The following is a 26,172-nucleotide window of genomic DNA, read 5'->3' as shown; positions in this document are numbered from 1 at the left end:
TGTGTCCCTTTGTTCCAGGATTGCCCATCAGCGGACAGCGGAAAGGGAGCTGTGACACCATTCAAAAGGAACTTATTTTAGTTCAATCTGGATTTACATCAGCACCTGAAGCCAGTTCACACTGACCAGAAAGAACCAAATGAATCCAGTCTGGTGGGCAATTGTTGGCTTTTAAACCCATTAGCCTCCTTTTGGGCAGCGGGGTGGTATTGCAGGGTAGTGCAGTTGTCTCACACCTCAAGCAACCCAGGTTCAATTCTGACCTCCGGAGCTGTCTGTTTGGAGTTTTCACGTTCTCCCTGCGTCCATGTGGGTTTCTCCTGACTGTTCTGGTTTCCTCCCACATCCCAAAGATGTGTCAGTTGTTAGGTTAATTGGCTGGTGTAAATTCCCCACAATGTAATTGTGCAAGCACAGTAATGCAGCGGTTAGCATAATGCTATTACAGAGCCAGCGACCCGGGTTCAATTCCGCCACTGTCTGTAAGGAGTTTGTATGTTCTCCCCGTGTCTGCGTGGGTTTCCCCCGGTGCTCCGGTTTCCTCCCACACAAGATAAGATATCTTTATTAGTCATATGTGCATCGAAACACACAGTGAAATGCATCTTTTTGCGTAGTACTGGTTAGGAAGTTGTGGGCATGCTATGTTGGCGCTGGAAGCGTGGCGACACTTGCGGGCTGCCCCCAGAACACTCTACGCAAAGATGTATTTCGATGTGCATGTGACTAAAAAAGAAAATCTTAAATCTTAATCTCTTTGTGTTCAGTGAATGAAGAAGGAAAGCAAGAAAGCAATCCTATCTTATCTTAGTAAACATGTATACGAGAATAGGTTGCAGGGAAATAAGCAAGAGCTGGCATATTCTTGATGGGCCAAATGGCCTCCTTGTATGTCATTATGATATATGAGAGGAATGTTTCTCCATTGTTGCTCATCAGGTGATGTGTAAAAAGGCTAAAATGAACACAGCAAATGGTGACTCACCTGATCTAGACTCATGCTGTTTAACCTCTCTTCTGTAGCATCTCGGTGCGGGAGGATATAAAGTTCTGCTGCAGTCGGCAAGCCTGGCAGGATGGCTAGCAACATCCGTTGCTCTGGTAACGCTGTGACCTACAGAACACACAGCTGCACTTTATTATGATTTCAAAATCCTCTGGCAGCTCTTAACTTCTTTTCTCTGACTTTATTTTTTTAGAATTAGGTTCCTAAACGCATCCTCTAATCCCACACTCTGCAGAAGCACAGAGCCACAGAAATGTACACATGAAGACACAAGAGACTATAGATGCTGAAATCTGGAGCAACACACAAAGGGAATGGAGGAACTCAGTGGGTCAGGCAGCATCTATGGAGGGAAATGGACAGTCGATGTTTCGGGTCGAGACCCATCCAGATAGAGAGCTTGCACACATACATCAAATTATCTTCTCCAGCTTGTCAGGCAGCACCTGTGGAGGGAAATGGACAGTCAACATTCAGTTCAGATGAAGGGTCTCCACCTGAAACATCGACTGTCCATTTCCCTCCACAGATGCTGCCTGACCTGTGAGTTCCTCCAGCATCTTGAGTGTTGCCACAGAAATGTATGTAGTATATTTTGATTGTTCAGTGCGAACCCCTATATCATGATCTTCCATTAAAATTACTTCATAGAAACGTTACTGCATGGAAAGCCCATCGAGTCAGTGCTGGATCAAGGTAGAAGCAATCCAGTTAGAGTCACTCCCTCTAGCCCAGTGGTTTCAAATAGCAACCCGAAGGTGGTCAGAGAGAAGAGTTGTCCAATTTATTATCCTGTGCTGGCCTGATCTCAGTAGCATTGGGTGCAAAGGTCAATATCGTAGCTATTTGCTACAACATCAAAGGGAGCAAAAGGGTTGAAAGAGGTAGAAGCAGCTCGGTTGGTCTTGTTTTGGGAGGACTAGTTAGACCAGAGACTAAAGGAGAAGAAACTTTCCTAAGAACTACTTCGCCAGAAAATAATTTTTTTGGAAGTAACATTTAAGTTTACGAGCATTAAAAAATATCCAATTACTTTGGGAAATCAAATAACAATGCAATGCAGCCTTATCTAATAAATGAGAAGGGTCTCCTATGGTCAAGGTATGCTCAGAGCCAAGAAGAGAGCATTGGTTGAGTTCTTTGAAAGCGTGGAGAACTTCTATGAGCTTTTCACATAGTCAAAATAAGGAATCAACTCCTTGTTATGGCATTAAAAAATCTCTGGCATGGTCTTGGAGATATGTAGCATCTTTTACTTGCTAAGGGTGGCACGGTTAGCGTGACGCTACTATAGCGCCAATGATTGGGGTTCAATTCCGGCTACTGTCTGTAAGGAGTTTGTACGTTCTCCCTGTGTCTGTGTGGGTTTCCTCCGGGTACTCCGGTTTCCTCCGACATTCCAAAGACGTACGGGTAGGTTAACGTGGGTGTAATTGGGCGGTGTGGGCTCATTGGGCTGGAAGGGCCTGTTTCCGTGCTGTGTAAATAAAATTTAAAAATAAAGTTTAAAATTTAAAAATAAAGTTTAAAATTTAAAAATAAAGTTTAAAAAAAGTGCATTGCCAATGAAGTACTTCAAAGTGCACTTCCTGTTGTAATGCCAAGAGACATACAATGCAATGAAATAGCGATAAGAAAACTTGCTTTAGAAATGTTGATTGAATAGTAAATATGGGCCAGGAAACTAGGAGGTAAATCAGAATATTAGAATACCATCAGACAAAAATAAGCTTGGGGGCTGGAGGCTGGTTCAGTAAAGTCAACAGTTCCGAGAAGTGAATCTGTCACGTTGGCCTTGTCTGGCTCACCCTTGCCATTGAGTCCTAATGCCCTTTGAAACAGTCCAAGAAGATTTAATGTTACAACAGCTGGGGCTAGAGAAGAAATAAGATACTTCCCGCTGACAAATAGATAACTAAACCAATTTTCAGTCTTTACGCAGAAACGCTTGAGTATATCTAACTTCTTAGAGAAACCTGGAACGATTTAGTTTAAAGTGCAGCAGGATTGAGCTGGTCATTTTGACGACACAAGTAATGGTAAAGTGAGACACAGTGGTTGTGTCACGTAGGAAAAACATAGAATGGAATAGAATAGAATGGAGTGGAATAACTGAGAGAGCAAAAACTCCTCTTTTTGAAAGAATCATTAACCCAAGCTGTCACACCTCTAAAGAGAGCAGTACCCTAAAATTATTTGTCCAAATGTTACAGTACGCTTGCACACTTTGACCTCCTGATTCAGAGAGGAATCACTGCAGTTTCTGGGTGTGTCCTTGATGCCTTTTACTGGTGCCCCAGAGGTTATGTTCAAAGTCCTTAAAGCATGGGATAAAGATCATTTTTGTTAAGACTATAGAATTGTGGAGCCTTCCTGGATAAGATGAAGTGAGTGCTAACATTCCTCCCTCAGACTTAGCATTTTACTATGAGCCTCCTTACTGAGAGCACAGCGCTCTGAATGATTTCTTTTGGAGACCACCTCTTTACTTCACTGAGTTGCTGGAATATCTGCCTGACACTTTGTTGCATTTGCAGAATGAATGAACACATTCACTTACAGGGAATACTTTGCATGGGACATTTAAGCCAGCTGCCACAGCAAAGGCAAGGATTGCTTTTGTTAGGACATGGAGTCAGAGTCATGCACCACAGAAACAGGCCCATTGACCCATCATGTCTGTGGCGCCCATTGTACCTCTCTACACTAACCCCATTTACCCGTGTTAGGTCCATAGCCTTCTACGCCTTGTTGATTCAAGGGCAGGCACCGTAGTGTAGCAGCTAGTGTAACACTATTACAGCGCCAGCAACCCGGGTTCAATTCCAGCCACTGTCTGTAAGGAGTTTGCACGTTCTCCCCATGTCTGCAGAGGTTTCCTCTGGATGCTCCGGTTTCCTCCCACATTCCTAAGACGTACGGGTTAGGAAGTTGTGGGCATGCTATGTCGGTGCCAGAAGCGTGGCGACACTTGCGGGCTGCCCCCAGGACACTCTACGCAAAAGATGCATTTCACTGTGTGTTTCAATATACATGTGACTAATAAAGAAATCTTATCTTATCTCACTTGCCTAGATGCTTCTTAAATACCATGACCAGTATTTTCTGTTAATATTCCTTTTGATAGTTGTGGTGGCATTTTCCATGTTCCAACTACGCGCCTAGTGAAGAAACTTCTGAATTTATAATTGGATTCATATTTTACTTATAACCCTCCAGTTTTGGACTGCTAACAGTAGGGCTAAGCTGGAGGATGTCTGACACCAAAAGAACATCCATTTCTGACACCAGTCAGCCTTTCAGATTTTAATGTCAGCAGTGCTGTGCCAAGTCATGGTGAATTATTACAGTACTGTCAGGACGGTCAGTAGACGTTGAGCGAGATAGGCCACTGTCCTTTCCTCTTATTATTCCTGATATAAGATTGAATAGGCTTCCAAACCCACCAGGAACCATCTAAAATTTCCATCTTTAGTACAGTACTAATCCAGGTCTTAAAGGGGAGGAAATAGGTCAGTTTCTAAGCTGCTAACATTTCCTGTGTCGGTAGGAGTTATCTCCGGGGAACATGACTGGAGGAGAGTTTATGTCGGACTTCTATCAACGAGTGCAGATCTGTGGAATTTTGTTCCCTGGAGGGCGTGTGGTACGTTCTAAATTGAAATTTCTCCCACTTACTTCTCCGAGAGTTCTTTTGACAAGCCTGCTCAGATCTTGCCTCCACTCAGGAATGTCTGGGTTGTGATCTTCCAGGTTGGGCGTAAACGACAGCAGCAATGAGCGGTAGGAATCTGCAGGGCGAATATGTAAGAACATTATTGAAAGGATCCTGGGTTTAGGTATCACATTTTGGTCAGATTTTGATCAGAATGACATTTCGTACCACAGATTATATTTGTTAGTTATGATTTGGTCATCTGAAACAACTTTCGTAGCACCATTAAAAATCTTATTCTATTTGTCTAGGAGACCTTTTTATGCACATTTCATGGCCTGCAGTGTTTCATTGTCAATTTATCTTTCAACATGGCATTTTCACAGCACCTTTAATGTGGGAAAACATCCCAAGCTGTGTCAGCTAATTGTTCACTGACAAACATTGACACCATCTGAACCTGTTAAATGGGGTTGGTTTGAGGAGGGTCTTAAAGCAAGAGAGGGAAGGTGGGCAGGGAATTCCAGAGCTTAGGCAAAGGTGTGGCCACCAATAGTGTTTGGCTCCAATTGTGGTGCTGTCCTTTAGACAAGTGTTGGAAGTCTGACAGGGTGGCCAACTATGATGAGGTTGCTGGCACAAGTGTGGCAGGGTGAGGCATCCATCCATCCACGTGACCTGGTACTCACCCTGGTGGCTATATTCACCAGAGTGAAAGGGATGTACGGGGGAAATGACATGCCGCTGAAAGATTCCAAACCCCGCAGCAGCACTAAGTGCCAGGCAAATTCCCATCTGTGGCTTTACACTCATCAATGAAAACTCAGCGCTAAAGGAAACAATCCGTTTCCAACCTCTCCAACAGAATGTCCACTGTGGCCAATTCTGTCACTCCCACTGCTGAGAGAGGGTGGACACCTGCTGTACAAGAGACGGGAGTGTGTGTGCAAAATGCCTCAGCATTGACATCCAAGTACAGATCTTTAATATTCTTTGAAGTTTAGAAACATATAAGATCTGAAGGAGGCATGAGAGGGTAGATGTTGAGATGTTTTCACTCACGGAAGCATCTCAAACAAGGGGACATAGTTTCAAGATTTGTGTATTTTGTTTACAGCCAAGGTACGGGGAAGTTTCTTCTTGCAGAGGGTGGCAAATGGCTGGAATTCTCTGCTCCGGAGACTTGTGGAGGTTAGATCATTAGAAGTATTTAAAGTGGAGGTTGACAATTTTTTTGGAAGATCAAGGAATCGAGAGCAATTGGGAAAAGAGAAGGAACTGAGGCTGGGGGCAGGTCAACCATGATGACATTGGATGGTGAGGCAGGCTTGAGGGGTCAGGTGCCTTACTAGAGAAACAAAGGATTGCGGATGCTGGAATCTAGATGAAAAACACAATGATGCTGGAGGAACTCAGCTGCACCTATGGCAGGGGTAGTGGAAAGTTCCCGGGGTGGGAGCAGAATGGGTGGGTGGGAGGGGGAGGATTGAATGAGGGAGTCACGGAGAGAGTGGTCCCTGTGAAAGGCAGAAAGGGGTGGGGAGGGGAAGATATGCTTGGTAGTGGGGTCCCATTGGAGATGGCGTTAGTGGCAGAGAATGATGTGTTGGATACGTAGGCTGGTAGGATGAAATGTGAGGACAAGGGGGACCCTGTCCCTGTTGGGTCTGGGAGGGGTGGGGGTGAGAGCGGAGGTGCGGAGGTCCCTGCTGAGTTCCTCTAGCATCATTGTGTTTTTCATCTAGATTCCAGCATCTGCAGTCCTTTGTTTCTCTAGTAAGGCACCTGACCCCCTCAGTTGTGTGAAAGCCACAGTGATGAATATTATAATGTATGGTATTGTTGTGTCATCCTCTAGTGGTTAGTCGTAGAGCCATTCAGCACAGAAACAGGCCCTTCGGCCCAACTGGTCCATGCCGACCAAGATTCCCATCCAAGCCAATCCCATCCTAGTTAGAGAATGCCTTCCTGTAGATGGGCAGACACCCCCAACATTCACTGAAAGTAGGACCAGAACATCTTGCCAAGAGAAGTACAGGCTGGGATCCAGCAAAAGGGTTCCTCATCCTAACCATTTCACCCTCACCTGCCCAAAAACTGAGAGGAACATTTGGTAATTCTGACACAATTACTGACATTTTTGTTCTTATATAAAGCAAACACCATAAAAGTGAGGGAATTTGGGGCTTAAAGTGTGCAAAAAGTATGGTTAAACAACCTGAAGAGGAATTTCTTTACTGACAGGGTGCCGCCTCCATAATAGTATTCATATACGGTAGTGTAGCGGTTAGCGTAATGCTATTACAGCGCCAGTGACTGGGGTTCAATTCCAGCCACTGTCTGTATGGAGTTTGTACGTTCTCTGTGTGTCTGCGTGGGTTTCCTCCGGGTACTCCGGTTTCCTCCCACATTCCAAAGACATACGGGTTAGGAAGTTGTGGGCGCTGGAATCGTGGTGACAATTGCGGGCTGCCCCCAGACCACTCTAGGCAAAAGATGCATTTCACTGTGTGTTTCAATGTACATGTGACTAATAAAGAAATCTTAAAGCAATGTGCTTTACTCACCAAATATGGCTATACTCTTTACATCTTGGAGAATGGAACTGCCAGCGGACACTTGCACAGTGATGCTATTTATTCCCTCTTTGGAGAACCTGACGGAAGCTTTGTCCTCCAGGGTGATGATGGGCTGTAGTAGATGACAAGGAATGAGACACTGAGAAGTAGAAAGAAACACTATTTATCCCCTTAAGCCTGTTGCGGCGTTCAGTGGGATTATAGCTGATCCATTGCCTACTTCCACTCAAAGTCTTTTCCACTTCCCTTGTGGTTAACAAAATCCCACCTTGGATATGAAACTATTAATTGACCTGTTGCCTGTGGAAGAGAATTCCAAATTTCTACCTCCCTTCCTCCCTGAAACTCTGGCTCTAATACTTAAGCACTATCCCCGACTTTAAACCTCCGATCCCTTGCCCATCGCTGCTCAAATTGGAGAAGGAGTATTGGGAATGGCATCAAGAACCTGGAGTTCATTTGTTGGAAACGCTCAGAAACCCACTATGAACAGTACACAACAGCCCAAACTACCCATCCACCCGCCCTGTCAAGCATCTCCTGCCCCCTCCTTGGCAGGGTCTGTGGGTCATGCATTGGCTTCACCAGGTACCTCAGAATCCACAGAACTGGAGTGGCAGCAAGTGCCCTCAACCCTGACTACCTAAGAAGAATAAACAATACAATGTCACAAGTCAGTCTTTCAATTGATACTGTGTGAGTCAGTACAAAATGTGCAAAGTTACAGTGTGATCTACCACAAAGGCAGCCTTTTGTTTGCCAAATCTTATTAACGTCCAGAAGCTTTTGGATCTGCTGTCATCCTGAATGACAGACAGACACATATAATAACTGACAGGGTCAATGCAGCAAATCCTTCCAAATCTCTCTTAACAGAAATGCACAGGCGATTCATTCAATTGCACAGGGAACAGGATGTGGTCACACACGGTGGGCAGTTCACCTTTGCCCTTTCCCTGAAATTCTTGGAAAAGCGATCAAGCCATCCTTCTAAGATCCAAGGACCAGGGATCGCAAACCTAGATGTTCAATTTGTCCTTGTAATTTAACCTTTGGAGCCCAGGGATCAGTCTGGCAAATTGAGACTGCCTTTCCTTGCATGGTTAATGCATTCTTTCAGAGGTATGGTGCGTCCAGAACTACTCCCAGGGACAGCATACATATCTACCCAAAATAAAGTCCTTCTTGTACAGCAATCTACCAATCTTATTCCTAAATATTTTACAACCAAACTTACCAGAAGTTCTTGTTAGTACAGGAATTCTCTACCTCTCAGCCCAGTGAGGTAAAGAACTCCTAAGATAATAAACAGTTGTGGTAAGTTTGATTGCCAACTTTTAAAGATGGCAGCCAAATGGCTGGCTGACTATGTTCCAGTGTTGAAGCTCCCATCAATGACCACTCACCTCCGTCTTGTTTTCAATCCACCAGAAGTAAGTGAGAGGGCCAGTTGTACTGGGCAACACCACAGCTGTCAAATTCACCTCCTGGTTGGTGATTGCAACGTAAGGCAGGGACAGGTGCACGTGCTCGATAGGACCTGTGGGGTGGGGTGTCGGTGGTGGTTGGGGCAGGGAGGCGAAGAAGACAAAATCACCAAAACCTGTAAGATTAGTTCGGTTATTAGTCACTGATTTTTACAACAGCAACAGGAAGTCAATGTGACATGGCTGCCTGAAGACTCACAGTCAATGATTTAGGAACAGCTTCTTCCCCTCCGCCATCTGATTCCTGAACCTATGAACACTACTTCATTATTCGTTTTTTTTGCACTATTTATTTATTTTGTAATTTATAGCAATTTCATGTCTTTGCCCTGTACTGCTGCCACAAAACAACAAATTTCATGACATATGTCAGTGATAATAAATCTGATTCTTATTCTGAAAGCGATCCAAATACAGGTAGTCCCCTAGGTTCCGACAGCACTCTGCCCCTGACAACTGCCCGTAACCCGAACTGTCCGTAAGTCGGAAGCCGACAGCGACAGTGTGTGGGGGAGGGTCACGGGCACGGCAGTGACGGGGGAGCGAGCAGGCGCGGTGGAGAGCGGCTGCCAGCCGGGCCTCACTGACTTAGTGAGTCTGCTCAGTCAGTGCTCCCAGCTCTGCTCGGCTCCACCCTGCCCCCCGAGTGTTGTGGCTCAGGGAAGAGAAGGCACAGGGAAATGCCCGTTCGCCCTGCAGCAACTGGCAAATCCATCCCTATCCAGCCCACTGGTCTCCCAAACCCTCGATCGTACCTACAGAGTGTCCGTCAGTCTGGCGTTCCTGACCCGGGGACGACCTGTATTGCTCTTTTTTTCTGGTGTGGCGAATGTTGTGCTCATCAAACCAATTCAGAAACCGTTACAAATGGCAGTGATTTACAGCAGGTAGGGTTGCCTCTGCTCAGAGAGAAAGTTGGTGATGTCAACCAAACCCAAAACATTAGCCTGGCTTTTCTCTTTGCTGAGGTTGTCTGTGCATTATATTTTTTATTGGCAGCTTTCAGGGACGTCCAGGAGTCAGATGGACAGTACCGCACCATCTCTTGTTCAGAGGCATTCTGATTTCCAATTCCCTCACCAGTCACTCCTGCCAGACTGTAGACTTTTGGGCAAAGATCCAGGCAGTTAGAGCTGGAACTATGCCCACTACTGCTCCCCAGCACCAAGACCTCCCCTGCTTCGTCTGGGGCAGTTGAGTCCAAGTGTCACCGTTGACACTTCTCTGATATTGGCCCATTCATGGTGGAGCACATAAGTGACAGTGTTAAAGATTGGCCCCTCTTTGTAGACCCAGGGCACGGTCCTGATTGAAATCCCACTGTAGGACTGACTGTTTACCCCTACATGGAACCTGATACCACTTACAACAACAATTTGCATTAACATAGTGCCCTTAACACAGCTAAACTGCCTCAAACTACTTCACAAGAGAGTTATGACACAATTGATAACACCTGTGTCGCACAAGGATATCAGGAAAGGTAGGAGAGACCTAGAGGAAGGAAGGACAGAGTGATTCAGGGTTAGGAAAGGAACTCCAGAGCTCAGGCCCCATGCTATTGAAGATGCAGCAACTATTAGTGGGTCTCACATCAAATAGCGTTCTGCTCTCCCAGAGAAGACAGCCCTCTGATACTCCAGTGTGATTTCCTGGCACTGCAAGTTGTTCATGCCACTGCCACTACAAATCGCCACCCCGTAAGCGTTTCCCTGTTTCCCAGTCACATTCGTCTGTAAGGGACAGTCATCATGAGGCTCTCAGTGAAAAGATTGTTGCACTAGCTCTCTGCTGTTTGGCATTGAGTTCTCCCAAAGTTGTTATCAGGAGAACCATGGAAAAGATATTACTCCTGGCATTTTAATGAGCTCTAATTTGGTGCTTCAAACTCTGGTTGAAATCAACTTTGTGTTGAATATTTACACCTGCACTAAGATGTCCGTGTTTGGTCATGAGGACTGGATTCAGCCGAGGTAATGTGATAACTCAATATCTCCACATAATAACAAGCCTGTTCTGGGCTCAATAACACGGCAATTTATCTGGCTGGATTTAAACACAATCACGGTCTTATTTCAGACGCACTCACCACTTCCTATCAAAATCTGTTCAAAATTAAGCGACTGTCAGAGAGAAAACCAAATAATATTTAATCAAATTCACAGGCTAGAGGCCCATCTAACTCCCAGTGCTTGTCACAAGCCGACAAATTACTCTGTCGAGTGCAATTTAAATATTAATGCTGCCTCGTTATTCCATTTAACAGTAAGTACTGTGGTGTCACAGCGGAGGGCCTAATTACCACCATCCTTCCTTAACTTAAAGGAGAACTCTGTGCCTGTCGATGTAATTGCCTACTCCAGCAATTAGAACATATGTTTAACCTGCGGATGCTCCATGCGGCAATAAACCAACCTTTTGCGATTCATGCACAAACACTCCTGAGTCCCTCTGCACAACAGCATGCTGCAATCTTTCACCATTTAAATAATAATCAGATCTTCTATTTTTCCTTCCAAAGTGGACGACCTCGCATTTACCAACATCGTACTCCATCTGCCAGACCCTTGCCCACTCACTTAACCTATCTATATCTCTCTGTAGACTCTCTGCATCCTCTGCTACATCTATTTCTTGGTTTACTGCCTGTGCCACTATAATGTTATTATTTGGTGGCCTATAGACGACCCCCACCAGTTATTTTTTCCCTTTACTATTCCTAAGGACAGGCACAGTAATGTAGTGGTTAGCTTAATGCTATTACAGCACCAGCGACCCGGGTTCAATTCCGGCCACCGTCTGTATGGAGTTTGTACGTTCTCCCCGTGATTGCGTGGGCAACAAACAATCTGCTGGAGGAGCTCAGCAGGTCGAGCAGCATCTGTGGGAGGACAGGAATTGGCGATGTTTTGGGTCGAGACCCTGCATCAGGACAAAATCAGGTCAAAACCCTGTATCAGGACAATATATAAAACAATATATTGCTTTTTGGGTAAGAGGACCAAAACTGTGCACACGACTCCAGGTGTGGTCACCAACACCTTGTATCATTGTAACGAAACTAATCTATTTCTAAGTTCCAACCTTTTTGCCATAAAGGCTAATATGCCTCTTGCCTTCTTAACAACTTGCTGTAACCACCTGCCGAAATATTGTGATTCATGCACCAGAACACCTAGATCCTTCTGAACTTCCAATATCTCTCCAGTTAGATAATAATCTACCTTTTTATTCATTTTACCAAAGTGCATGACCTCACACTTTCCCATATTAAACTCCTTTTGCCAAGTTTTCCCCCAATCACTCAGTCTATCAATATCCCATTGCAGAATTACAATACCCTCGTCACAACATGCCCTTCCACCAATTTTTGTTTCATCGGCAAACTTTGATATCTTACAGTTCACCCCTCTTCCAGATCATTAATGTAAATGGTAAGTAAAATGCTTGTACTCATAATCCACATTGGGAAGATCCACATCAGGAAGATCCAAGAGAGGATTATATTTTTGGACAGTGTGGGACAGCGTGCTGATATCTAGTTCATGACATACAGTAAAACTCCACAATCTGGTATCCTATTGTTTGGAACTCTTGAAGGGTCATTATCTGGCTTATTGGGGTCTGTGTTCCAAACTCCCTTTAAATTAATCAGGGTTCTTTTATACTCAACAGGTTCACTGGAAAATTTATTATACTACTGTGTAAAAAAGTGAAATAAAATTGCTTTAGAACATTAACAAGATCAATATCCAATAGTGCAATAAGTCTGTTAGTCCACCAAAATCTCAAGGGTGCTTGATCATCAGTTTTACTGGATTCTAATTCACATTACGAGTCCTCATCTGAGGTCAGAGGACTACATTGACTGAATTTGAAATGCTGGAGATGGATGTAAATTTTGTAATGATCACTTTAGTCAGAGATTTTGAAAATGCATTAGTGTAAGGGGCAAATAGGAAGGCTCCAGAATGGAAGGAAAAGAACTGGCGAGCGGGCACGAAGGCCATCAAGCTCTAGGGTGACCCAGAGGTTGGAAACTAACCTTTAGTTGATAGCGGTTGAGGCAGGTACAATGACAACATTTAAAATACAACATGGATAAGAAAGGTTTAAAGGGATGTGGGCCAAACGCAGGCAAATGGAACTAGTTTAGATGGGCATCTTGGCCAGCATGGATGAGATGGGCCAAAGCACCTTTCTCTCATGCTGTTTCACTCCATGACTCTAACAATAAATATGCAAAATAGCAGCAGCTATTCATTGCGCACTGCTTTCAAATTTCAATGCCGTTGAATTAAATGTAGCCAAATGTCAAAAGATGGAGTCCTACATCCAACCCAGCACTTAGTGCAAGTGACTGAGCATAACTTTCTATTTATAAACCAACTGCCCCAGGTCTTTACACCGTTGCATTGATTTCACTGTGTATTTTGAGCCTTTCCATGGTACATTTTTAACTTTATAATATGAACCTACAATTTACATGCAGGAACAGGATGGCTCGCGTGGATCCCAGGTTGTTCTTTGCTTTTGCGATGACACGGTAGACTCCGCCGTGCTTGTAGACATGCTTGATCCCTCCTTTGACGGAGCTGAGATTAGCATAGGTAACTGCAGTACCATCGCCAAATTCTATCTGCAGGCTGGTCCTCGGAATATCTCCCTGTGTCAACACAGAACAGATGGGTTAGCAAACCGTACAACGTAAGCTGAAAAGCTTAGATAGATCCAATGTTTTCTTAAAACAGATCATAAACTTTGTCTGATACCAGAAAAAGAACAAATTGCTAAATTTCACTGCCACTGTCATAAGTAATTCCCCTTTCCATTGTTTCCTGAACAATGTTACATTTACCATCATAGACCCTCCTTCAGAATCGAGGGAATTCTAAAAGATTAAAGCCAACGTCCACCAGGCTGCAAGAAATTGGAGAGAGTTGTGAATGCAGCCCAGACTATCACACAAACCAGCCTCTCCTCCATTAATTCTGTCTACACTTCCCACTGCCTCAGGAAAGCAGCCATCATAATCAAGGACTCCTCCCACCCTGGCCATTCTCTATTCTCCCCTCTCCCGGTCGGGCAGAAGATACAAAAGCTTGAGAACACATACCACTCAAGAATAGCTTCTACCCCACTGTTCTCAGATTCTTGAATGGACCTATCATATGCTAAAAGATGAACTCTTGAACTCTTGATCTCCCAATCTGTCTTGCTGTCACCCTTGCACTTTATTTGTCTACCTGCACTGCATTTTCTCTGTAACTGAAACACTATATTCTGCATTCTTTTTTTCTTCGAAGCGATGAGATATGGCATGATCTGTCTGGATGACAAGTAAAACAAAAGCTTTTCACTGCATCTTGGTACATGTGACAATAATAAACCATCCAATCAGGATGCATACTATCGGACCATTGACCAAAACAGCAAGCATGTGGGGACCCATGGCTTTAAGCTTGCATTCAAATCGCACACCATCCTGTGAGTACTTCTAGCAATCCTTTTATTTCAGATTTCTGGCAACTGCTGTGTACTGTATCTCACAGTGTCAGCATCCTTTTATTCTCTCTCCTCTGTTCGCCTTCCATTCACATCTCCTTCGGACAGATTAGCTGCCATTAACAAGCTGCCATTACCGTCCTCTCTCAACCAACATCAGTCCGTGTCATCCATTGCTCTTGCTCTCCACCCCATCACAGTTAACCCCCTTTATTCTTTCCGCACTCCTATGTGATGGAGTTTGTGGGTTTGGGAAAAAGCTTTGAAGAGTTATTACAGTGCCTTTTGTAGTTGGTATACACGGTTCAAGTTTACACAGATATATATGCCATGAAAATTAGCTTTTTGCAACACCAGCACAGTACATTATAAACATGACAAGCATAAGTTAACATAAACCTAGTACGATACGATAGAATCTTGACCTCACAGTCTATCTTGTTATGACTTTGCAGCTTATTGTCTACTTGCACTGCACTTTCTCTGTAGCTGTGACACTTTATTCTGCATTCTGTATTGTTTTACCTTGCACTACCTCAATGCACTGTGTAATGAATTGATCTGTATGAACGGTATGCAAGACAAGTTTTTCACTGTACCTCGGTACAAGTGACAATAATAAACCAATTCCAATTCCAAACTTAAATTAATATAAATTATTCACAACTTACACATGCACAAAAATAAACAAAATAAATACAATGACATTAGTGCAAGTTGCGAGAGAGAAAAGAAATATATTCTGAGGTAGTGTTAAGGTTTTTCAGGTCGGTTCAAGAACCTGATGGCAGTGGGGAAGAAGCTGTTGTTGAACCTTGAGGTGTGGGTCTTCAGGCTCCTGTACCTCCTGCCTGATGGCAGCATCAAGAAGAGGGCATGATGAGGGTCCCTGATGATGGAAGTCATCTTCCTGAGACATTGTCTCTCATCCTTGATGGTGGGGAGAGCTGTATCCATGATGGAACTGGCTGAGTCCACCACTCTCTGTAGCCTCTTGTGTTCCAGTGCATTGGAGTTTCCACACCAGACCATCTTGCACTATGTAGTGGTGGTGAAAGGTATTGTGTGGAACGGGGTGCTAATCAAATGGACTGTTTTGCCCTGGATGTGAGCTTTGAGAGTGTTTGTTGGAGCTGTACATTCACCCAGACAAGTGAAGAGATCCCATCACACTCCTGACTTGTGCTCAATAGATGGTGGAAGGGCTTGGTATTTTGGAGGTGAGTCACTCAATGCAAGTTGTCTATCCCTCCTCTGACCTGACCTTGTAGCCACATGTTTATGTGGTCAGTCCATTTATGTTTCTGGACAATGGTGATATTGATGGTGGTGATTCATGGTGCCCATGTTGTTGAATGTCAAGGGAAGTTGGTTAGATTGTTACTTGTTTGAAAGGCACATTTTCTATTACTTCATAGGTCAAGCATTGATGTTGTCAAGTGAGCATAGACTGCTCTATTATCTGACCAACTGAACTCACTACTGGACCTCATTATGCAGGCTTGTGTGTGAAGGACAGTTACATGTACATGAGAGTCTCCACCTGTACTACAACTTTCTTCCTTCAAGGAAGAAAGAAAGGATAGAGAAAGACAAAATAAACCAGGTAGAAATATCGTCTGTGCACTCTCTCTCAATCACATATCACCATTGTTAAAATATGATTGTATAAGCTTCATGCTATCCAGATAATCATGCTATCTCACACTGATACCTGCATAAATGAACTCCAGACAGTGAAAGAGATAATGCTCTTATGTAGCAAAGAAGTGCTGGCAGTTGGCAAAGAAATGATGTCTTACAAAACATGAATTATAGATCAGATGAGCAGATAACATGTCACACCAAAGGCTTGAATCTGACAGGCAGCAAGCAGCCTCGGGATCCTGGCTTGGCCTAGCCACTGGAGGACGGGTGGCAAAGAAGGAGATTTTCATTTAAGTTGGAGATGAGGACAGTTTATTTCTCCTAGAGAGCTTTGACATTCCCTATCCCTGAGAGCTAGAGAGGATGAAACATTGAATGAATGAGCTGGACAGATTTTTGGACTCCTTCGGGATTCCAGGCTTCAAGGGAGCAGGCAGGGAACTGGCCAAGATCAAATCAGCTGTGAATTTAATGGCAGACTGGCTTGAGGGCTTATGGCTCCTGCTCTGATTTCCTATGGGGTCAGCTCATTGCTGGCAGTTTACCCCTTCGGCGAGCTCTTTGTTTTAGTCTGGACCTCGGAGTGGTCCTCCAGAGGGGCAACACACAAGGCATGGTAGTGTAGCAGTTAGCGTAACGCTATTACAGCACCAGCGACCTGGGTTCAATTCCAGCCGCTGTCTGTAAGGAGTTTGTAGGTTCTTCCCGTGTCTGCGTGGGTTTCCTCCGGGTGCTCCGGTTTCCTCCCACATTCCAAAGACATACAGGTTAGGAAGTTGTGGGCATGCTATGTTGGTGCCGGAAGCGTGGCGACACTTGCGGGCTGCCCCCAGAACACTCTATGCAAAAGATGTATTTCACTGTGTGTTTCGATGTACATGTGACCAATAAAGATATCTTATCTTACCTAGATGCTGGAGGAACTCAGCAGGTCGGGCAGCATCTATTGGAGGAATACGGACAGTTGACGTTTCAGGTTAAGACCCCGCATCTGGATCAGAAATGTCGACTGTTCACTTCCCTCCACAGATGCTGCCTGACCCTCTGAGTTCCTCCAGCAGATTGTGTGTTGCTCCAGGTTCCAGCATCTGCAGTCTCTTGTGCCTCCACAGGGGGTCTGGCTCTCAGCCCTTTGGCATAGCCCCAGCACAAAACAGCCAGCTGCACTCACAGGGAGGTTTTGACAGCCGGTGAAGGCTTGTCCCCAATCCTCTGCCACCACATACACCAGCTCACCTGTTACTGACTTTGACTGTCACTTACATTCAAACAGCCTTTGCTCCTGTTTAAAATTAACTCTGAAAAATTTAAAAATATTTATAAAAAATATATTTTAAACTGAAAACATGCTCAAAACGTTAACTAAAAAATGAGATTAACATGAATGGATAATAACAAATTATTACATATGTTTCTCTGATTCCTTCCATTGGTTTCAATAGGGATTGGTGTGTTTGGGCCAGGTCAGGATTCCCAATCTGGTAGTGGGGAAGCCAATGGAAGATGGCCCATTGGATTCCATGAGCAGTCTTCCAGAGCAGTGCAGGGCCATCTGTTGCTAGTAAAGGCCTGAGTCCAGCTTTGGATATATGGATTTCCGGGAAGATGTCTGAGGAAATTCTGGTATGAGCACCTGTGGTGGGGTGGAAGGTCTTCTTCCTTGTTATATGTCTTAGAATGGGGTGGGGAGGAGCTGGGGAGGAGAAGAGAAATGCAGCTGTTGAAGCAGGGGTTGAGTGTGAGAAGAAGGAGGGGGAAAAGAGATGACGAGATGGAGGGACGAAATGATGGTGTGAAGGAGGGAGGAAGTGAAGCTGAAGAATAAAATTTGGAGGAAATGAGGAAGCAACGTAAAGTAAATTGCATCGTCATCTGACAGTGATGTTGGAAGTTCTTCCTGTGACTCAACATCACACAGAAAGATCGTCTCCGAACTCCAACAGTTATTCACAGCTTCAGAGCTGCTTCTACAGCAGCTGATGTTCAAGTACAAAAATTTGATTTGTTTTTGAGCTGCCTTATTAGCAAGCACCACATTGTCAGAGCTCTGGTGAGTATACAGAGCTGGTATGATACAGAGGAATGAATGTGAAGAACAAACTGGTCGTGACTAACCCCTCAGAGTGCACCATTGGATCTGAGTTCCCATGCTAAATGGACCATACTGAACAGATTTAGGGAAAGCCAGGGATTATGCAGGACTTCCTTCATCTTTGGGACCTTTGCACTAATGCTCTTTGAAATCCAAGTGAGATGCATATTGTGGAGGACTGTACTCTGCACTGCACTGCTGCCGCAAAACAAATTTCACGACATATGTCAGTGATAATAAACCTGAATCTGATTGTGATTCTGACTCTCACTCAATGGAATGGTGGACTGAACTCAGCAAGTGAGGAGCCAGTGCTTGTCTCCACGGAAATGCACACACCAAATAAATAATTCATTGCAGTGTGACAGCAACTAATGTATCACTCTTCAGTGCAATTTCGGAACAGTACCCTTTCAACCGATGCAACAGACTATTTCCTCTGAGATGTCTAATTTAGAATTTGTGTCAAATTGTCACATTTTAATTATCTTGAACGTGAAACTTCCACTATCCTGTGAAGTTCATTCAATGAGAACATCTGAAAAAATGCATTTCATGGTTTTAGAGTCAAGTTTTTAGGATGCAAGATGCCAGTTCCAATATCCTTTACTATTTAGTGCTCTCATTGCCAATATTAATTGCCACTACATCAGTCGCCACAATACTTGGATGTTTTTCACAGACTAATCTGATATTTCCTTAGGAAATCTCAGTCTGTTGGAGATACAAGGGACTGCAGATGCTGGAATCTGTAGCAACAGACAAAAAGCTGGAGGAACTCAGCAGGTTATGCTGCCTGACTCGTTGAGTTCCTACAACATTTTGTCTGCTCCTTAGTCTGCTTCTATATAACATCTTCATCCCCTCCCCAGCCAACTTATGTTTCCATGACTGCGATTGTAAGTCTTAAGGCAATTTGTCATCAAATGATCATCTCCCATGTTCCTGGACCCTGGAACATCTGTCCTATGGCTCCCACTGAAGAAACTCACGGCACATTATGGGAGGGGAGCCCACCCCCATCGAGTCTGGAGGTGAAAGAATATTCTAACTGACCCCAACCAAAGTCCTTAAAAGGTTGCTGGTTTAAAAGATAGCAAGCTAATTGCAACCATTAACTGTCTGCATTCAAAAATATCACATATTTGAGAAAATCCAAACCTTATCACCAGAGCCCAACACAGAATGAGAAACAAAACAGTGTATTTCCAATGACAACCTGTGTAAATTGTTCACTCAGTTTCTCTCATCAATTCACTGGTGACACTTTAAATTGGCAAAACAGAAAGCCTGCCTCCTGAACAGGGTCTGATGTTGTACCTAGAACTCTTGAAGTGAAATCAAAGAGCAAAATTGGCATCTGAATTATGCTGACGAGCACAGCAAATATCAACAACACTGTTCTCTGCAACACACTGCCACAAACTGCACTACGATCACAGCCTGGTATTGTGGTTGCATTATTGGATGAGCAATTCAGAGGCCTCGACTGACAATCCAGAGTTTTTCTCTTTGGAGAGAAGGAGGATGAGAGGTGACTTGATAGAGGTGTACAAGATGATAAGAGGCATAGATCGAGTGGACAGTCAGAGACTTTTTCCCAGTGCGACAATGGCTAACACAAGGGGACATAATTTTAAGGTGAGTGGAGGAAGGTATAAGGGGGATGTCAGGGGTAAGTTTTTTACACAGAGAGTGGTGGTGCGTGGAATGCACTGGCGGCAGATGTTGTGGGGGCAGATACATTAGGGACATTTAAGAGACTTTTAGATAGACACATGAATGATAGAGAAATGGGGGGGGCTATGTGGGAGGGAAGGGTTAGATAGATCTTAGAGCAGGATAAATTGTCGGCACATCATTGTGGGCCGAAGGGCCTGTACTGTGCTGTAGTGTTCTATGTTCTGTGTTCTAAGTTGTGAGTTCAAATCCCACCATTGCAGTTCCCTAAATAAGTGTGTAATAAAAAATACCTACCATTGGTAGTGGTGACCATAAATCCTCTGGACTCTCATGGAAGCCCTGTGATTCACTAATGTCCTCACACAATCTGTCCTTACCAGGTCTGGCTGATACATGTGATTCCAGACCCATCAACGTGCTAATCTCTGAGTATGTCACTCAGCTTGGTGCACTAAGGTTGGTAAATTGGTTTATTATTGTCACATGTACCGAGGTACGGTGAAAGACTTTGTTTTGCATGCCATCTATACAGACCATTTCATCACATTAGTAATATCAAGGTAGTACAAGGAAAAAGCAATGACCGAATGTGGAATAAAGTGTTACAGAATTAAAAATAATAATTGTTGGTAATACCATTGGTTGCAAAGTTGCATCCATGAAGTGTGGGAGTATCTGATCTCTCATCTTCACTCTCTGGATAGCTAAATGAAAAGGTAGGAAAAAAATTGGCTGCATGGTAATAAACAAAAAGTGCCTCCAATTCTAAAATACTCATTTATTTTTAATGGGGCCATTTGGATCTCTGTGCCTATTCTAGTGCTTTGAACGAGCTCTGTAATCAGTCCCACTCTCTTGTTCTGCAGAGCACTGCAAAATTGTCCTTTTCAAGTATATATCCAGCTCCCTTTTCCCACATTAAACATTAGCTGGCCAGTCTCCAGAGGGAGAAGGCAACCTGCTCATGCATTAAATAATAAGTTGATTGGCTGATCTCGCCCTGTAAACATCTGCCTGCTGGAAGAATCCATAACACTAGTAATTTGATGATAAAACTGATAAAAAAGAATAGTCCTTTTTAACGGCTTTGAAACAGGGAGTTTGTGAAGAGTTAGAATTATCTGAAAAGGGAATTCAAGAATCACAAAAAAAATGGAAAAAGATTGAAAAAGATGCAACATCCATCACTGATGAATGCCCTTCTCAAGAAGTGGCCTAAATAATCAATCAGAAGAGGGACATTTTGGTCCTTCACAAGCATGATAAAAAGTACTTTGAAGTCTGTCTCAAAGATTGCAGACACATGCTAATGCAGATCTCTCCATGTACGACTATCTGGTTGCAGTAAACCTGGGCAATTATTGCAAATTAAGCCAAGAAATTAGACCCAGAGGACAGAAATGGAAGTTGTTATGAAGTAGTTTTAATAGTCATTGAAATAGATCTTGATGTTATGAATGGTAAAACGTTTTAATTAATTTTTCTTCATTTGTTTTGTCAAGGTGAACACTTTTCACACTGAATCCTACCTTCCTTACCCAGAAAATGTTGCACCACTCATCATTACTGTAACTCCTGCCAACATACAATGTCCCCCACCACACAGTAATGGGACAGATTTTTTAAAGAGAATGCAGGTGAGAACCATTAGTCAATGGTGTGGCATCATGACTGACAGGATAGGTGAAAAGGCAAAATATGTCTGGAGGTAAGATCGTGATCTTAAGACTTTGTACGTTCTTAGTTTGGGAACTTTTTTTCTTTGTGGGGATGACTGACTAAGATGGTATTGATTAGCCTTCCCTGAATGTGCAAAAAGTATGGGTTACATGATGTGTGGTCACGTGTGTCCATATACCAGATATTACTGGGGCAGACACGGTAGTGTAGCGGTTAGCGTAACGCTATTACAGTGCCAGCGACCCGGGTTCAATTCTGGCTGCTGTCCAAAAGGAGTTTGTACGCTCTCCCTGTGTCTGCATGGGTTTCCTCTGGGTGCTCCGGTTTCCTCCCACATTCCAAAGGCGTACGGGTTAGGAAGCTGTGGACATGCTATGTTGGTGCCGGAAGCGTGGCGACACTTGCGGGCTGCTCCCAGAACACTCTACGCAAAAGATGCATTTCACTGTGTGTTTCGATGTACATGTGACTAATAAAAATATCTTATCTTACTTTCTATCTCTAAGGTAACTTGATGAACCTGGCAGGTTATTAAGAACAATCAGAATTATTGGAGCCAACATTATGGTTGCAGTTGAAGGCATACCTCTCACAGTGCCGGGAAAATATCATAACATTTGGGACAACTGTATACATCAACAAACAGAGTGGGAGACCACAATAAACATGATTTTAGTGAGAAGAAGGGGTAAGGGACATGGAGAATAAGGGAGATGACTGGATGCTTGTAACTTAAGGAAAAATCTTGCTCAAGAAGAAAATAGGAAGATTACCCTTCCCAAAATGAATAAATTTAATAAATACTAAAAGCAAAAGAGAGACTTGCATTTACATTGGATTGCTTATGACTTCAGGGCAATCCCAAGCCACCTAGAGCCAGTGAACCACATTTAAACTGAAGTCACTGACGTGAAGGAATGCAGCTAGCAATTTTTGTGAACAGCCAACACTCACAAATAGCAATGGGAAATCCAGATAATCTGCTTTAGAGAGGTTGGTTGAAGGATAACTCCCACGCTATGAACTCCTATGAAATGGTGCAACATCCACTTGAAAGGGCAGGCAGGGTCTTGTGTTAAGGTCAACTGAAGGACTGCAATCTGATAGTGCAACACTCCCTCAGCACTGCACTTAAGTGCCAGTGCACATTTTTTACACTCAGATCTCTGAAGCAGGACTTGAACACACAATCTTCAGATGCAGAGGCGAGGGTGCTACTATTAGAATCGTGACTGATGCATTTCCTCCTGTAGAATGAAACTATGTAAAACCCTTAACACTGTCGCTGGAATCATAATAGTATTTCAGCTCCTGCTGAGAAATCTAACTGGAGATTCCTGCTGCCTATCACTACACACTGTGAGGAACAGTGAACCTACAAAATAGAATAAAACAGCCTCCAGGAGGACCAGAATTTGACATTTTAACTCAGAGTGTACCCAGGATGTTATAGATGATACTACAAAACTGCTTGGTGTTTACTTATGTGTCCTGAAAACCCTAAACCTCTCTGCCTCTCCACTTTTCTTAAAAACAGTATTTAAAATCTACCTCTTCAGTCATCTTTCCCAGGGCTGAAATGGTTGCCACAAGAGGACACAGGTTTAAGGTGCTGGGGAGTAGGTACAGAGGAGATGTCCGGGGTAAGTTTTTTACTCAGAGAGTGGTGGGTGTGTGGAATGGGCTGCTGACAACGATGGTGGAGGCGGATTCGATGTGGTCTTTTAAGAGACTTTTAGATAGGTACATGGAGCTTAGCAAAATAGAGGGCTATGGGTAAGCCTAGTAATTTCTAAGGTAGGGACATGTTCGGCACAGCTTTGTGGGCCGAAGGGCCTGTATGTGCTGTAGGTTTTCTATGTTCTATGTTCTTCCTTAAAGTTCTGTGTCCTGCAAACCCTAAACCTCCCAGCCTCTCCACTTCTCTGAGGCATTATTTGAAATCGACTTCTTTGGTTATCTTCCTTAAAACCCTGTTCGTTAATATTCCTTTTGTTTGGGATATGGTCATAGCTGACAAGGTCAGGATTTATTCCCTATTTCTAAGTGTGCTGGAAAAGATAGTGGTGAGCTGCCTTCTTGAACTACTGCAGGGTTTCTAGGCACAGTGCTCCCACAGTTCTGTTGAAGCTTTCATGGTGGCTTTGTCCCACAGTGCCCATGTATATCCATGTGTGAGTATCTGTATGTGTGTGCACATGTGTGTGTGTGTGTATGTGTGTGTGTGTGTGGCATGTATATCTGTGTGTGTGTGTCTGTGTGTGTGTGTATGTTTGTGTGTGTTAAGGTTCCAGCATCAATGGTATAACACTACAGTAAGACTCTGATAATCCAGACCCTCAGGACTTTGGTGTTGCTGCACTGACAGATTTTCTGAGCTATTGAATGTTATTCCAATTAAGTTCCCAACACAGTTTTTATTCACTTTTTTAAGAAGTCATACAGGAGTATAACAAATTTTCCAGTGAGTGTAAAGGAATCACAGGAAACAAGGCATTGGTGAGTTTAAAAGAAGTGTCGGAAACAGGGGCACAGTGATTTAAAAGGAGCAATAATATGGGCCAAGGTAATTTTAAAGGAAGCTAAAAAGGAAGATAGAAAAATAGGGGGCTATGCGGGAGGGAAGGGTTAGATAGACCTTAGAGCAACATTGTGGGCCGAAGGGCCTGTACTGTGCTGTAGTGTTCTATGTTCTATGGAATGTGGCCCTAGTGAGTTTAAAGAGAGCGGGGGAAATAGGGCCTTGATGAGCTTAAAGAGAGAGGAGGAAATGGGGCCCTGATGAGTTTAAAAAGAGCACAGGAAATGGGCTGTAGTGAGTTTAAAGCAACCTTGAGAAACAGAAGCAGATGTACCAGAGGCTGAACCATCAAGTTTTTCAAAAAAATTATTTGGGAATTATAGTTTTATTGTACTTGGAGTGTGTCCAGGTACATCTTAGTTTATAATTCTGACTTTCAATTAGACATTAATTGGCTCAAACAAAGGGACAGTGAACTGGCTGCACACCAGTAAAGTATTCAGCTCAGAGGTGTGTTCTCTTAATAGGCTGAGGGCAGCATACCTGCTGTCTCTTTCTGTCAATGCATCAATCAAAATTTCCGCTCCAGTTTCTTCAACGAAAGGGCATGCTGTGCATCAGGGAACTAAATTATTACGTTGCTCACTCTTCTATCTTATTAATTATTGTGTCTGTGTCTGTATGTTAAGTGTTTCCTCTCGTTCACTCTCTGTTGCTGTCCGACTTGCAGAGGGTGAGGGAACATGTATGGAGTGGACGAAGACACTGGCATTGATGAGGTAAGGTACAGGGGGAAACGACAGAACTAGCGTCGCAGCCCAATTTCAGTTACCCAATTTTTGTGGTAGGGAGGTGGTGGTTGGGGACGGATCCAAGCCATGAGTTGAGGCTCTGTTGATAGCACCCTTGTTTCAGAGTCAGAGGTTGTGAGTTCAAGTCCTACTCTTAGAGGCATGTGTACAAAGGCCTAGAGCGATACTTCAGAGCAGCATTGGGATGGGGCGGGGTGGGGTTGGGGATGGGAGTAACGGACATGCTGATATTCAGATGAATTCTTAAATTTGATTTGATTTGACTTGATATCTTTATTAGTCTCATGTACATCGAAACACACAGTGAAATACATCATTTGCGCAGTGTGTTCTGGGGGCAGCCCGCAAGTGTCACCAAGCTTACAGCGCCAACATAGCATGCTCACAACTTCCTAACCTGTACATCTTTGGAATGTGGGAGGAAACCGGAGCACTTCGGGGAAACCCACACAGATACGGGGACAACATACAAACTCCTTACAGATAGCGGCCGGAATGGAACCTGGGTAATAGCGTAATGCTAACTGCTACACTACCGTGCCTGTCCTAAAATTCACCGTCACCAGTGTGGAGATGCCGCTGTCTGAAGCCCTGTCTGCTCTCTAGGCTGAATGTAAATGACACTGTGGCACTACACTGAAGAAAGTGGCAGTGTGGCCTCACAGCACCAGCGAGCCGGGTTCAATCCTGACCTCTGGTGCTGTCTGTGTGGAGTTTGCACGTTTTCCCCATGACCTGGTGGGTTTCCTCCAGGTGCTCCAGTTTCCTCCCACGTCCCAAAGACCTGCCGGTTGGTAAATTAAATGGCCACAGTAAATTGCTTCTGATGTGTAGGTGGGTGGTAGAATCCGGGGAGAGTTGATGAGAGTATTGGCAGAATAAAAAATGGGATTAGTGTCGGATTGGTGTGAAGGGTGATTGACGGTCAGTGTGGACTCGGTGGCTGAAGAGCCTGGTTCTGCGCAGTATCTCTCGAGGACTCTGTGACCCTAAGAACACAAGAGTTAACTCCTAGTGTTCCGGCCAATATTTATCCTTCTGAAGGATGATCTGGTCATTATCATGTTGCTGTGTATGGGAGCTGGCTGCACCCAAATTCTCTACCATGCAAGAGAAACAAAGGACTGCAGATGCTGGAATATCTAGATGAAAAACACGGCGATGCTGGATGGAACTCAGCAGGCCAGGCAGCATCCGTGGAGAAAAGCAGGCGGTTAATGTTTCGGGTCAGGACTCTCGAAGTGTCCTGACCCGAAACGTTGACTGCCTGCTTTTCTCCACGGATGCTGCCTGGCCTGCTGAGTTCCTCCAGCATCATCGTGTTTTTCTCTACCATGCAGCCTATATCTCATTATCTGAAAAAGACGCTGTGAAAGGTGCATTATAAATGTAAACCATGCTTTCTTTTGAAATTGCTGTTTCTCAGGCAGCTAGAGAGCAGACACGATCTCTTCATGATCAAATTTTTAAGAAATCATTGAGCCTCCCCTGAGTTACTGAATGGG

At 44.0% G+C, this 26,172-nt stretch overlaps 1 protein-coding gene across 1 annotated transcript in view; it reads right to left on the bottom strand.

The window, feature by feature from the left end:
- LOC127576893 (VPS10 domain-containing receptor SorCS1-like) overlaps window positions 1-26,172 on the bottom strand; it is an 856,973-nt gene that overhangs the window by 34,859 nt on the left and 795,942 nt on the right. Inside the window, exons 19-23 of the mRNA XM_052027714.1 lie at window positions 13,207-13,393; window positions 8,647-8,780; window positions 7,229-7,352; window positions 4,685-4,797; window positions 986-1,114 (exon numbers count right to left, since the gene is read on the bottom strand). Coding sequence (XP_051883674.1) covers window positions 986-1,114; window positions 4,685-4,797; window positions 7,229-7,352; window positions 8,647-8,780; window positions 13,207-13,393 — 687 coding nt within the window. The remainder of the gene's footprint in view (window positions 1-985; window positions 1,115-4,684; window positions 4,798-7,228; window positions 7,353-8,646; window positions 8,781-13,206; window positions 13,394-26,172) is intronic.

The sequence above is a fragment of the Pristis pectinata genome, chromosome 12 (genome assembly GCF_009764475.1).
Source record: "Pristis pectinata isolate sPriPec2 chromosome 12, sPriPec2.1.pri, whole genome shotgun sequence".
Classification (NCBI taxonomy): domain Eukaryota; kingdom Metazoa; phylum Chordata; class Chondrichthyes; order Rhinopristiformes; family Pristidae; genus Pristis; species Pristis pectinata.
This window is presented reverse-complemented; position numbering and strand designations above follow the sequence as displayed.